This window comes from Neoarius graeffei, chromosome 18 (assembly GCF_027579695.1).
Source record: "Neoarius graeffei isolate fNeoGra1 chromosome 18, fNeoGra1.pri, whole genome shotgun sequence".
In the NCBI taxonomy this organism is placed as follows: Eukaryota; Metazoa; Chordata; class Actinopteri; order Siluriformes; family Ariidae; genus Neoarius; species Neoarius graeffei.
Window position 1 is genome coordinate 48,508,417 of NC_083586.1, and position 12,399 is coordinate 48,520,815.

At 41.8% G+C, this 12,399-nt stretch overlaps 1 protein-coding gene across 1 annotated transcript; it reads right to left on the minus strand.

Annotated features, from left to right (window-relative positions):
* Nucleotides 1-9,063: 9,063 nt before the first annotated feature.
* dlx2b (distal-less homeobox 2b) lies at nucleotides 9,064-11,109 on the minus strand. The gene is made up of 3 exons (XM_060899544.1): nucleotides 10,606-11,109; nucleotides 9,851-10,035; nucleotides 9,064-9,753 (listed from the first exon to the last, which is right to left on the minus strand). The coding sequence occupies exons 1-3, from the start codon at nucleotides 10,931-10,933 to the stop codon at nucleotides 9,430-9,432; spliced, it is 837 nt and encodes a 278-aa protein (XP_060755527.1). The 5' UTR covers nucleotides 10,934-11,109; the 3' UTR covers nucleotides 9,064-9,429.
* Between the last annotated feature and the right edge of the window lie 1,290 nt (nucleotides 11,110-12,399).

Below are 12,399 nucleotides of genomic sequence, written 5' to 3' on the forward strand. Positions count from 1 at the left end.
TTAATTGTTTTAAATAAGGAAAGATAAAATTAATAATAATAATAATAATAATAATAAACACCTTTTCATAAATGATGAATGATTTCAACATTTAAGGCAGCACGTTCTCCAAAATATCTTTAAAAAATATAATAATAATAATAATAATAATAATAATAATAATAATAATAATAATAAATGTAAACAATTAATTATATATATAATTATACAATTTTTAAGTCAGTGCATTACTTCATTTAAGATAAAACAACACGTGTTTTATTATTATTATTATTATTATTATTATTATTATTATTATTATTATTATTATTATTATTATATTCCTTAATCTCTTAATAATAGGTCTAATGAAAAGGAAAATAAGGTAAGGAAGGAATTCTTAATTTGTCAACAACAAAAACAACCACACACACACACACACACACACACACACACATATATATATATATATATATATATATATATATATATATATATATATATATATATATATATATAGCCGGTAGAGATAATTTATTATAAAGGCTATTATCGATATTAATATTGTTTTTAGATTGTTGTTGTTGGCAAATACATAATTCCTTCTTTACCTTCTTTTTATTAGACCTATTATTATTATTATTATTATTATTATTATTATTATTATTATTATTATTATTAATAAATATTGGGATTGCTGGTTTTTTCTTTTTTCTTTTCTTTTTTTTGAAAGGGAAGACTTATAGCCCTTGCATTTTGTCTTTTCTCTCCCTCTCTCTCTCTCTCTCTCTCTCTCTGTGTGTGTGTGTGTGTGTGTGTGTGTGTGTGTGTGTGTGTGTGTGTGTGTGTGTGTGTGTGTGTGTGTGTGTGAGAGAGCTGTGGTCGATAGCGGCTCCTCTAAACGCGACTCTTACATCGAAATGTAATTGCAGTCATTTTGCAGTCTTTGTGCACGTTTGCTTTTTCCGTGTCGCAATTACAAGCAATTTCAGTGAATCTTTTTAGTGGAACAAAAAGAATGTGATGGGAGGAAGGGGAGAGAGAGAGGGGGGGAGAGAGAGAGGGAGGGAGAGAGAGAGGGAGAGAAGGAGAGGGAGAGAGAAAGAAGGAGAAAGAGAGGGAGAGAGAGAGAGAGGCGGCTCTCGGTCCGCGGTAAGCTGCTAAAGCGTTTGCAGGTGGTCCTGAGCGCAGGGGGTCTGTTCGAGAAAAGAGCTGCTTTAAACAACCATGTTATCATCATGACCTCCCACAGAGACTACAGCCGAGGACAAACCGTCCGGGGGACAAAGTACCAGACTTTCAGCTCTTTTATCGAGTTAATATAGGCTTACCTTCTGCCTTTGACATCTGGGCTATACATATTTAAATATGTAGGATATTATAGTGTGTATTGGGTCGAGAATTTACATGTGTAATAGCAATGGATGCTGAAGATAGGAATTATTTCTAAGAAACGGGAGAAAGAAAGAAAAAAAGAGTCCCTGTGTCATGTCCCGTCTCGCCCCCCAAAAACAGTTCCAAAATCTGGAGCGAAAATTAACATACCAAGGAAAAAAATATATATATATATAAGACAAGATAAGATATACTTTAATGATCCTTTGCAGGAAATTAGATTGTTACAAGACACAAACACTTTAACAATCAGTCCCACATATTACATAAACACACACACATTGCTAAAAAAAAAAAAAGTGTATCAACAATGAGCATAAAAGTGCTGGCAGTATATCCAAGTCTAAAACAAGGGCAAAATTTAATAAATAAATAAATAAATAAATAAATGGTTTAAAAACTGAGAGCATGTGGATAAAATGACAGAAGCAGTTATTGCACATTAAACTATATATGAGTTATTTTACCTGTATGGATTCATTTTAAAAATAAATACAGTATGAGGATAGTTCAGTAGGAGAAGCCTATAGTATTAGCCTTTAATGACGTGCTGACTTATTGTTGTTATAGCGACCAAATTGCGCGTAAAATCCTGAGCTTATATCGAGTATTATGGGATGTGCGGGCGTGTATATAGGATATAAGGCACGGATGTGTATAGTGCTCAGCAAGCGGATGCAATTAGCCGAGACTCCTAATGATGTGGTTTGCAAATAAAGGGCGGCATTTCAATCATTACCAGCTGAAAGTCTGAAGGAATATGTGAAATACTTACAATGTGCGGTAATAAAGACCATAAAAAGGCGAACTGTACAGTGGTGGAAATTCACATGGCTGCGGAATTTAGACAGAAATGTTTAAAACCTGGTTCTATTTCTTGAAAGAAAAAAAATCCACCTCTTGTTTGGGGTTTTCACACCTCAACTGTGTGGGATGTTCAGGGTTAAATTTAGGATGTGTGGGATAAAAGCCCATGCAGGGGATGGAAACCCCTCAAACAGTATGAGTTATGTTCTGACACTGAATTTATGTCAGTATGAACTGAGATTTTTGTTTAAAATTAGGATAGTCTGGAATAATTTTAACTAACTAACTCCAAAATCCAGGGTGAAAAATGTACATCGCCCAAGCTCTATGTTTTGAGTATAAATTTTGTACAAATTATCTCATCTCATCTCATTATCTGTAGCCGCTTTATCCTTCTACAGGGTCGCAGGCAAGCTGGAGCCTATCCCAGCTGACTACGGGCGAAAGGCGGGGTACACCCTGGACAAGTCGCCAGGTCATCACAGGGCTGACACATAGACACAGACAACCATTCACACTCACATTCACACCTACGCTCAATTTAGAGTCACCAGTTAACCTAACCTGCATGTCTTTGGACTGTGGGGGAAACCGGAGCACCCGGAGGAAACCCACGCGGACACGGGGAGAACATGCAAACTCCGCACAGAAAGGCCCTCGCCGGTCATGGGGCTCGAACCCAGGACCTTCTTGCTGTGAGGCGACAGCGCTAACCACTACACCACCATGCCGCCCCTGTACAAATTATTTTTGTATGAATTCTGTATTACTGTCTTCATCTCATCTCATCATCTCTAGCTGCTTTATCCTGTCCTACAGGGTCGCAGGCAAGCTGGAGCCTATCCCAGCTGACTACGGGCGAAAGGCGGGGTACACCCTGGACAAGTTGCCAGGTCATCACAAGGCTGACACATAGACACGGACAACCATTCACACTCACATTCACACCTACGGTCAATTTAGAGTCACCAGTTATCCTAACCTGCATGTCTTTGGACTGTGGGGGAAACCGGAGCACCCGGAGGAAACCCACGCGGATACGGGGAGAACATGCAAACTCTGCACAGAAAGGCCTTCGCCGGCCACGGGGCTTGAACCCGGACCTTCTTGCTGTGAGGCGACAGCGCTAACCACTACACCACCGTGCCGCCCTTATTACTGTCTTATAAATAGAATTAGATTTACTATTTGCTTTGAATGAAAGATGAAGAAGAAAGAAGAAACCTTTATTTGTCACATAGCACAGTGAGATTCATCCTCTGCATTTAACCCATCTGAAGCAGTGAACACGCCCGCACACATACCCAGAGCAGTGGGCGGCCATACTACAGTGCCCGGGGAGCAGTCAGGGGTCAGGTACCTTGCTCAAGGGCACCTCAGCCCAAGGCCGCCCCATGTTAACCTTTGGACTGTGGGGGAAACCGGAGCACCTGGAGGAAACCCGCTGGGCTTGAACCCAGGACCTTCTTGCTGTGAGGCGACAGTGCTAACCACTACACCACCGTGCTGCCCTGTCACAAGTTATATAACTCCAAAATTAAGAAACAGACACTGATCGGACTTTTTTATTATCCGTCTTGGTTAATATCAGGTGGCATGGTGGTGTAGTGGTTAGCACTGTCGCCTCATAGCAAGAAGGTCCTGGGTTCAAGCCCAGCGGCCAACGAGGGCCTTTCTGTGTGGAGTTTGTATGTTCTCCCCATGTCCGTGTGGGTTACCTCCAGGTGCTCCGGTTTCCCCCACAGTCCAAAGACATGCAGGTTAGGTTAACTGGTGACTCTAAATTGACCATAGGTGTGAGTGTGAATGGTTGTCTGTGCTGTATGTTAACCTAAGTGCATGTCTTTGGACTGTGGGGGAAACCGGAGCACCCGGAGGAAACCCACACAGACACGGGGAGAACATGCAAACTCCACACAGAAAGGCCCCCGCCAGCTGCTGGGCTCGAACCCAGAACCTTCTTGTTGTGAGGCGACAGTGCTAACCACTACACTACCGTGCCGCCTGTAATGTAAACTATCCCCCAAAACACCCACATGTAGGCCATACTGTAAACTCAGGTGATTTTACACTGTAATTCAAAATGCATCAACTGGACATGTGGTTTTGTGCTTTGTAAAAAAGGACATAAATGACTGTGGGGGTTCCCATACAACCTTCACTCTTAACAATAAAGATCATGTAGGGCAATGCTTTCGAATAACTTTTTATTGCTCTCTGGAACACTTTTTTTTTTTAACTGTAATTTCCTTGACCATTTCTGTTGACCACAACAAACAAACTTTAAGAAATGGCTCTTCGGTTGTTGGTGGAACCAACAAGGTGCTGTTGAGAAGCAATAATGGTTCTTCTTTGACATTGCATCAAGGAACTGTTCTGTTGCACTCTCTCCTCTCAGAAACAAAAGTACTTAAAGTTCTTTCTTGGTTGCATGATACCATCAAAGGTCCATCTCTTGTACTTTTATGACCTTGTGCCTGGGAAAGTGCACATGGTAAAGCTTTAAAAGTACATCAGTAGTCCTTAAAGTGCATATTCTGGACCAATTTTTTTTTATATGAAAGTATGTCCGTTTACACACTCATCCAGAAGGGTAATTTTGCACAAGGCCATCTGTCTACAGCAGAAAAAAATAATAACAAAACGCGTCTGGAAAAATCCCAAGGGAGTCTGGAGCCAGATTCGTGACGTTACCTGCGGAAGCGTCAGCAGGCTGCGTGAACTTTGCACAGTTTCAGTGCACAGCCTGTGTAGACCAAGCGCCCCCATTTCTCTCTCATTGTCCGGTCTTTTGGGAAACGATGAGTACTAATCCCATTAAGATTGGTGTTGCTACACCCTCCTATAGTACGATACATCTGTTAACCATTTTAATAATTACACGATAACGTTGAAGAAATTTGCAGAAAACCACCAGATAATTTTCTCATAAACAAACCAGCGCTGACGTAGGATTCAGAGGGAGGCGTCCCGCACGCGACGTCACGAAAATCAATGTTTCCCGGGAAATCCAAATGCCAAGTTTTTTCAGAGGCGGACCAATTCGCCTCAAATGGCTTGATTTCAACTGAATTTTTCTGGTATTGCGCAAGGTAAAAAAATTGCAGAGAATGCAGAATGTTACAGATATTTGACCAAAGTTTAATATAAAATAGGAGAATTACATTGATCTTGCTCCTGAATTTACCCGTGATATGCACTTTAAGGTCCAATTATCAACCTTAAAGGTATAAAGATACATACTAAAGATATCAAAGATGCACCCTTGATGGTTCCATCTCAACAACAAGGAAAAGTACAGCACAAATTACACCTGAAACTTTTAAACTAATATACTTTTATTTAAAGTAAAGAGCCATCACAGCAAATATTGACAAACAAATTTGTATCATTTATGACTGGTCTTTATAGCAATTTGTTTTAAAATTTCATTATTTTCGAAGGCATCTTTGCTTACACACACACGCACACTTTTATTATCATTATTACGTGTGTGTGTGTGTGTGTGTGTGTGTGTGTGTGTGTGTGTGTGTGTGTGTGTTCAACTTGGACACCAGTGAAAAACAACAAAGCAGGTTTACAGAAATATATAAATTCCAGCTATAAATTTGAAAATTTATAAATGTATCCCTAAGCAACAAACCAGAGGTGACGATGGCAAAGAAATACTCCCTGAGAAGACATGAGGAAGGAAGAGAGAAACTAGAATCAAAAGGGAACCCATCCTCTTTCTTCTGGGTGACACAGTATAATATATATGATTAAAAAAAAATCATTGTTAACTGTGTTATCAGGAACTTATGAGTAACTCTTCTTCTTGCTTTGCCAGATTAAACAGCACTGAAAACCGCAATACTGACATTATATCCACCTTCTTCAGAAAGTGTTCAGTATTATCAGCAACACTTTGGATTGAAGTAACGGAATTACGTTGTTGTTCTGTGTTGCTTTTGCTGTTCAGGTGAACAAGGCTGGATGTACAAATCGCAACATACAACATACCCAGGGAAGCAGTTGGGGGTAAGGTGCCTTGTTCAAGGGCACTTCAGGCATTCCTACTGGTCCAGGGAATCAAACTGGTGACCTTTTGGTCCCAAAACTGCTTAACCATTAGGCCAAGGCTTCTCCCAATTGTTCTAGTAAAAGAAATACATGCAGTGTGTTTAAATAATAGGGCCTATCTTTTTTTTTAAACACATTCTCATCCTTGAACGTTCAGAGATCTTAAGTTACATAATGGAAGCCTGAATGTCCGACATAATTGGTCACATGGTAGGTATAAAGGTTGCGCAAGTTAATTTTAATAGCTCCCAACACCCTATGACAGGTGACGAGTTGTGCAGTGTTTGTTTTCATATTACAAAAAGGGCACACCGTGAATCATGACGCAAGCGCAAAGTTTTCAATGTGCTATGGCATCTTTTTTTTTTGAAGAAAGAAACGAAGCTTAATTTCAAGAAATGCAACGTTAAAGAACCGCGTGTCCCCCGTACCAAAAATAATCCAAGGCTGAGTCGGAGCTGGAAGTCGGCGCAGGGCGTTTTGGAAGAATAATGTTTCCGAGGCGGTTCTGCTTGAGGCGGTTTTATGCTTTTTTTCCTCTCTCTCTCTCTCCCTCCTTTTTTTTTTTTTTTACTTTGCTTCAGTGCTGCTCATAAAACGTCTGGGAGAGGCGCGCAATGACTCCAGAAAGTCTACAGTGGGAAGAGCCGCGGAGCCGCACACGGAACGCCCTCCCCTCCCCGTTCCTCTGCCGCGTGCCAAAGCTGAGACGCGCCCCGCACACCGCCGCCGCGCGCGTGTGCTGCTTTCTCCAAACGCGTCCTTGAGCTGCATATTGATATTATACTAGCGCACTAAATAGTGGGAGATTAATAAAGCACCTTGATGCTCTTATAGGCCGCTATGTCCGTGATTGCACAGCACATAACCACATATATAGTCAGCATGCTCTAGCAACCGTGTAAGGGTTACATCCTGGATTCCCCCAGTAGGCCTACTTTCATGCTTATGATTTGCACTGGAAGACTAAATACACGTTCTTATTGGACCGGAGGTGTGCGGTTTGAAACAGTCCAGCCGTTTCCTCTCGTAGCGCCCTCAAGGCGTCCTTTCTCCTTCCACTTCTGCCACGATTTGTCTACACAAATAAGAACATCCTTCAATAAAGCTACCTTGTCACTGCCGAACCCGATCCGGACTTGAGACGAACCATATTTGGTTGGCTTGGCCAGAATTGGAGCAATAGGTTGGCCAGTTTCTTTCTACACATACACACACATGGATAATTTAGAGTAACCCAAGTGCATGTCTTTGGACTGTGGGGGAAACCAGAACACCCAGAGGAAACCCACACAGACACGAGGAGAACATGCAAACTCCATACAGAAAGGTCCTCATCCACCACTCCACTTGAACCCAGAACCCTCTTGCTGTGAGGTAACATTTTAAAGGTTAACAACTGCACCATCAAGGGCATCTTGTACCTTTATTATAGTATCTATAATATCTGTTACCTGGAAAACTTTAAAAGTAATTGAAGTTATAAAGCTAATTAAAGGTACACCACATCATACACTCTCCAAAAAAAAAAACCCTTTCATTGTCATTGGAGTTTTAAGTGGTGACATCAAGAATACATCTTTTGTTCTTTTACAACATGGTAATGTGAAGGTCATCATCATCATCATCATCATGCCCTGTTTGACTGCCATGGCCCACACACTGTTTCAGGTCAAGTGGATCAATTAATTGCCTATCCATCTCTGTCTGCTGTCTCCATCATCATTTGTCTTTGCCTTCTTCTTACTTTCTTCCCTTCAATCTTTCCCATAATTACGGTACATTCTATCTCCTCTTTCACAATCACATGTCCAGTGAAGTTACGTTGCCTTTTCATGATCTCATAAGCTACATTGCGTTTGCTCTGTTCATAATCATCTTCCTTAGATATTCATTTTCATCCGTGATATTCCTCAAAAAACACATTTATGTTACTTCAATTCATTTCTAATATTATGACATGGTCCAAAATGTGAAGGTAACATACCTTTAAAACAATTTAAGGTACCAAATTCATTAAAGACTGCTTCTGTAACAGAGTAGTAATAGTTTAAATGTACACTTCATGCATGTTTTCAGGTGAATTATACACACTAAAAGTACAAAGGAATGCCCTAGCAGCAAGAAAAGTACAGTTTAGTACTCTTCCCTCCCTCAAAGCGTAGTTCTGTACTGAAGGTAGAAAATATGCTTCCTTGATGCATCCCAGCACCTTTTGGCAGCTTTATTTTTGAGAGTGCATTTGGCTTATAATGGTACAAAAAAAAAGACATGATGAAGTGTAGACTTGTAGCAACACTCTTCTTTAAATGTTCTTTAAAGGTTCATTGGATAGTTAAGGGTTCTTAGATTGGAATAGGTTCTACTTGGAATAGGAAATCACTCTGTTGTAGGGTTTTACATCGGGTTTCCCGAGAGGGACGACTGAAAAAAAGAACCATCAAAACCCTTAAATATTAGGTTTTTTTATTTTCTAAGAGTATACTGTACTTAAGATGTTTGCGTTTTTTTCCAAGGGTCCTCCAGGAAATTTTCAGGTGTCGTAGCCTATAAATGCAGTCCCATTTTGAAAAACTTACTTCAGGCCCCTTGAGGGTCCTCTTCTCCTCTGGACACTGAGTTATCATTCTCATAATTCTCTTTGAGGATTTTTTTTATAAGAGGGATTGCTCGGAGTAATTTTCTTCCCTAACCAACAACCACCACCAGTTACTTTCAATGCAGCCACGTTGTAAAGTTCAAGTTAGTCAGACACAGTTTTAGGTCAACATCAAAATGCATGTTTTCTTTCTTTTTTATTGTGAGTACAAGTCATATAAACAGCATGATAGATTACTCTGTTGGCCTAATATAGTCTGATAGGAAAATGTATAATGCACGCAATAAAAGGCTACCCGTTTGTTTGTTTGTTTGTTTGTTTGTTTTACTTGGCATGTGATTTGTCCCACTGTCCTGTGACTGCAAACCAAACAAATAAATAAATAGAAAAATAATTTAATGTGCGTCGATTTGTTGCATGTTATTCTGCGCAGCTCGAGTGCACCACGGAAATCCACAGCAAAAGGAAAAAAAACATCAGAATTCAAATTGCATGTTGGAGTTAGTGTTTTTCTTTCTCCATGCTTGTATGTGCACTACAAGTTCATTGTTCTGTAACAGGTGCATCCGATCCGATCTAGTTCATGGCTAGAAAATGGCACCAGCGCTCATGGCAGAGTTGTGATGGGGTTGTGAGAGCACGCTTGGCTGTAAATGTGCGTTTGTGGAAGAGTACCATGGATAGTTGGACAAATATGATGGTGCAGTGGTGTTGGGGGGACCAGGAGCCTGCTCTGGGTTCGAGTCCCCGTCTCCTGTAGCTTGTTGATTTGGGGGGAAATCCCAGGCAGTGTGCGGGGGAGGAGATGCTGGAGGAGAGTCACCTGAGCCCACGTGTTGCTCTGGTGGAATCTCCCCATTTTTCCACAACTTTTTGAACTTGGAGCGCCGGTTCTGAAACCAGATCTTCACCTGTGTAGAGTAACATAAAAGCAACATAAGCTAAGAGATCACACTTTTGAGAATGGCCGTTCATAGAACTACAATGAAAAAGTGCAAGATTGCTAACCTGAGTCTGCGTGAGGCCCAGGGAGGCTGCGAGCTCTGCACGCTCCGGTAGCGCCAAGTACTGTGTCTTCTGGAAGCGGCGCTGGAGGGCAGCCAGCTGGAAGCTCGAGTAGATGGTTCGTGGTTTCCTGACTTTCTTTGGCTTTCCATTCACCATGCGCACCTCTGGCTCGCTCTCATCTTTCTCTAACCCGGGACACACACATAAAACTTGATTAACATGCTGCATATCCAGTAGATTTAGACGTGGAGGTTGGAAAGATTCTGCTAGTTAGATACAGTGGGCAAGGTTTGTTTTGTCAAGCTTCTGAAGAAATGCCTACCACAATGTTTCCAACCTCTACATTTGTTCCAGAAGTCTACATTGCAACTTTTTTCTCCAGCGAGAAAGTTATTGCAAACTAGGCTATAAATTGTATTTGAAATACAGACTCTTTATTTCTTTCTTCAGTGTTGCTAAAACTTACCCCCTTTTATTTCATTCAGTCTTTTAATCCCCTCCCTGAAAATGAATGTAAGGTAAAGTGCCTTTGACTCTCCTCTCTTTTTTTCTCTCTCCGCCACTGAGATTACACCATTTGTTTATTTCTCTCTTCATTTTCTACTAAAAAAAAATCTGTGCAATAGTTTCTTGAAAAAACAAAACAAAACAGCTGCATGAATTGTGCCACTCAGCCAGTTCACACATGGAACTGAATTTCATTAATGCGCAGAAGGTGTTTGTTTATGGCGCACGGAAGCGCACTAGATCTTTACCTGGCTCTGTAGGAGTAGGTGATGAAGACCCGGGTCCGTAGGTGCTATAAGCGCCGTATGAAGAGCCGAAGCCCATGTCGTAGGGCTTGGGGCTGTAGGCTCCCACGCTCACCCCTCCACCATGCGAGTATGAGTAGGAGGCGAGCTGCGCGTAAGCCGCCGTTCCTGCGCAATTTGCGCTCTGAGGAACGCTGTAGAAACTGCTGTCGGTGACGGTGGACACCGGCAGTGTGGGCGAGTCCTGAGACTTGTGCACGGTGCTGAAGTTGCTGGAGGTAAGATGTGTTGTGTGCATATCCGAACCGAGGCTATCCAGAACCGCGGTCATCTCTCCCTTCTCCTTCTGGTAATTACTTTCACAGTAATTAAAGCAGCAATCTGAACGAACTGACAAAAACTCCCGCTTGGGTATGTGGTTATGATCCGGTCTTTAAGAATCAGCTGTTTAATGATGGATCTTTGACCTGCTTCCCAGGAGTCCTTGCTGAAGTCTCATAATACACTGCTGGTGGTGCATTAGTGCTCCGAGTCCCTGTGTTCCACATAGTGGTGGGTGGAGTCTAGTGGGCGGAGACATCATGCTGGGTGTCATGTGAGGGACCAATGGATAGAGCATGTTTTGAAACGCAGATTAATTTCCAATAACTCAATGTGTTTTATTGCATGACTATATTTCATTCATAAAATCTCGAAACACTTTAATTTCTGACAGTTACTGCTTTAATACTAGAAATTCTACAACCGACACAACTTCAGACTGTTCACCTTACAAGGCTCTGGGTTTGGATGAGGGAACTCCCAGTTTACAGCTTGTCCCAGCCCCCCTACCTGACATCACGTCTGTGTTAATTATGTGATTTTCGGGGAAGCTATGGCGTAATGGTTAGAGAAGCAGTTTTGGGACCAAAAGGTTACTGGTTTGATTCCCTAGACCAGCAGGAATGGCTGACATGCCTGTGAGTAAGGTATCTAATTCCCAACTGCTCTCCAGGATATTCTGTACTTTGCTCTGGCTAAGAGCATGTACAGTAATGTGATCTTTGAATCTTGAGATAAACACAATGAAGATTAAGTGTGCCACGTATTCCTAATGCCGGCAACTCTAGAACGCTTCAAGTCTCTGCATGGAACCCTAAACAATGGATTTCCCTCTCCTTATCATATTTTAAGGAGCTCATCTCATCTCATCTCATTATCTCTAGCCGCTTTATCCTTCTACAGGGTCGCAGGCAAGCTGGAGCCTATCCCAGCTGACTACGGGCGAAAGGCGGGGTACACCCTGGACAAGTCGCCAGGTCATCACAGGGCTGACACATAGACACAGACAACCATTCACACTCACATTCACACCTACGGTCAATTTAGAGTCACCAGTTAACCTAACCTGCATGTCTTTGGACTGTGGGGGAAACCGGAGCACCCGGAGAAAACCCACGCGGACACGGGGAGAACATGCAAACTCCACACAGAAAGGCCCTCGCCGGCCCCGGGGCTCGAACCCAGGACCTTCTTGCTGTGAGGCGACAGCGCTAACCACTACACCACCGTGCCGCCATTTTAAGGAGCTAATAATCCTTAAATAAACCATTGAAGAACCTTTCAAGAACCTTTTTTTCTAAGAGTCTAGAGTGGTTGGTTGGGAAAATAATTGTGCAAACTGTACAACTGAGCTTTCAGTAGAAGACAATATATGATACCAAACTACAAGCCCAATCGCTGCAATGGCCAAGAGCAAAAATTTCCCATAAATGTTACAAGCTCAATTATTTGAAGCAGGATATATTTACATATTTA

Coding starts and splice junctions, on each gene's coding strand:
- dlx2b (XM_060899544.1), bottom strand. CDS start 10,933: ATGACCGCGGTTCTGGATAGCCTCGGTTCGGATATGCACACAACACAT. Junction 10,036..10,605: donor ACCTACTCCTACAGAGCCAG/GTAAAGATCTAG, acceptor GTCCCGGGTTAG/AGAAAGATGAGAGCGAGCCA. Junction 9,754..9,850: donor TGGGCCTCACGCAGACTCAG/GTTAGCAATCTT, acceptor TACTCTACACAG/GTGAAGATCTGGTTTCAGAA.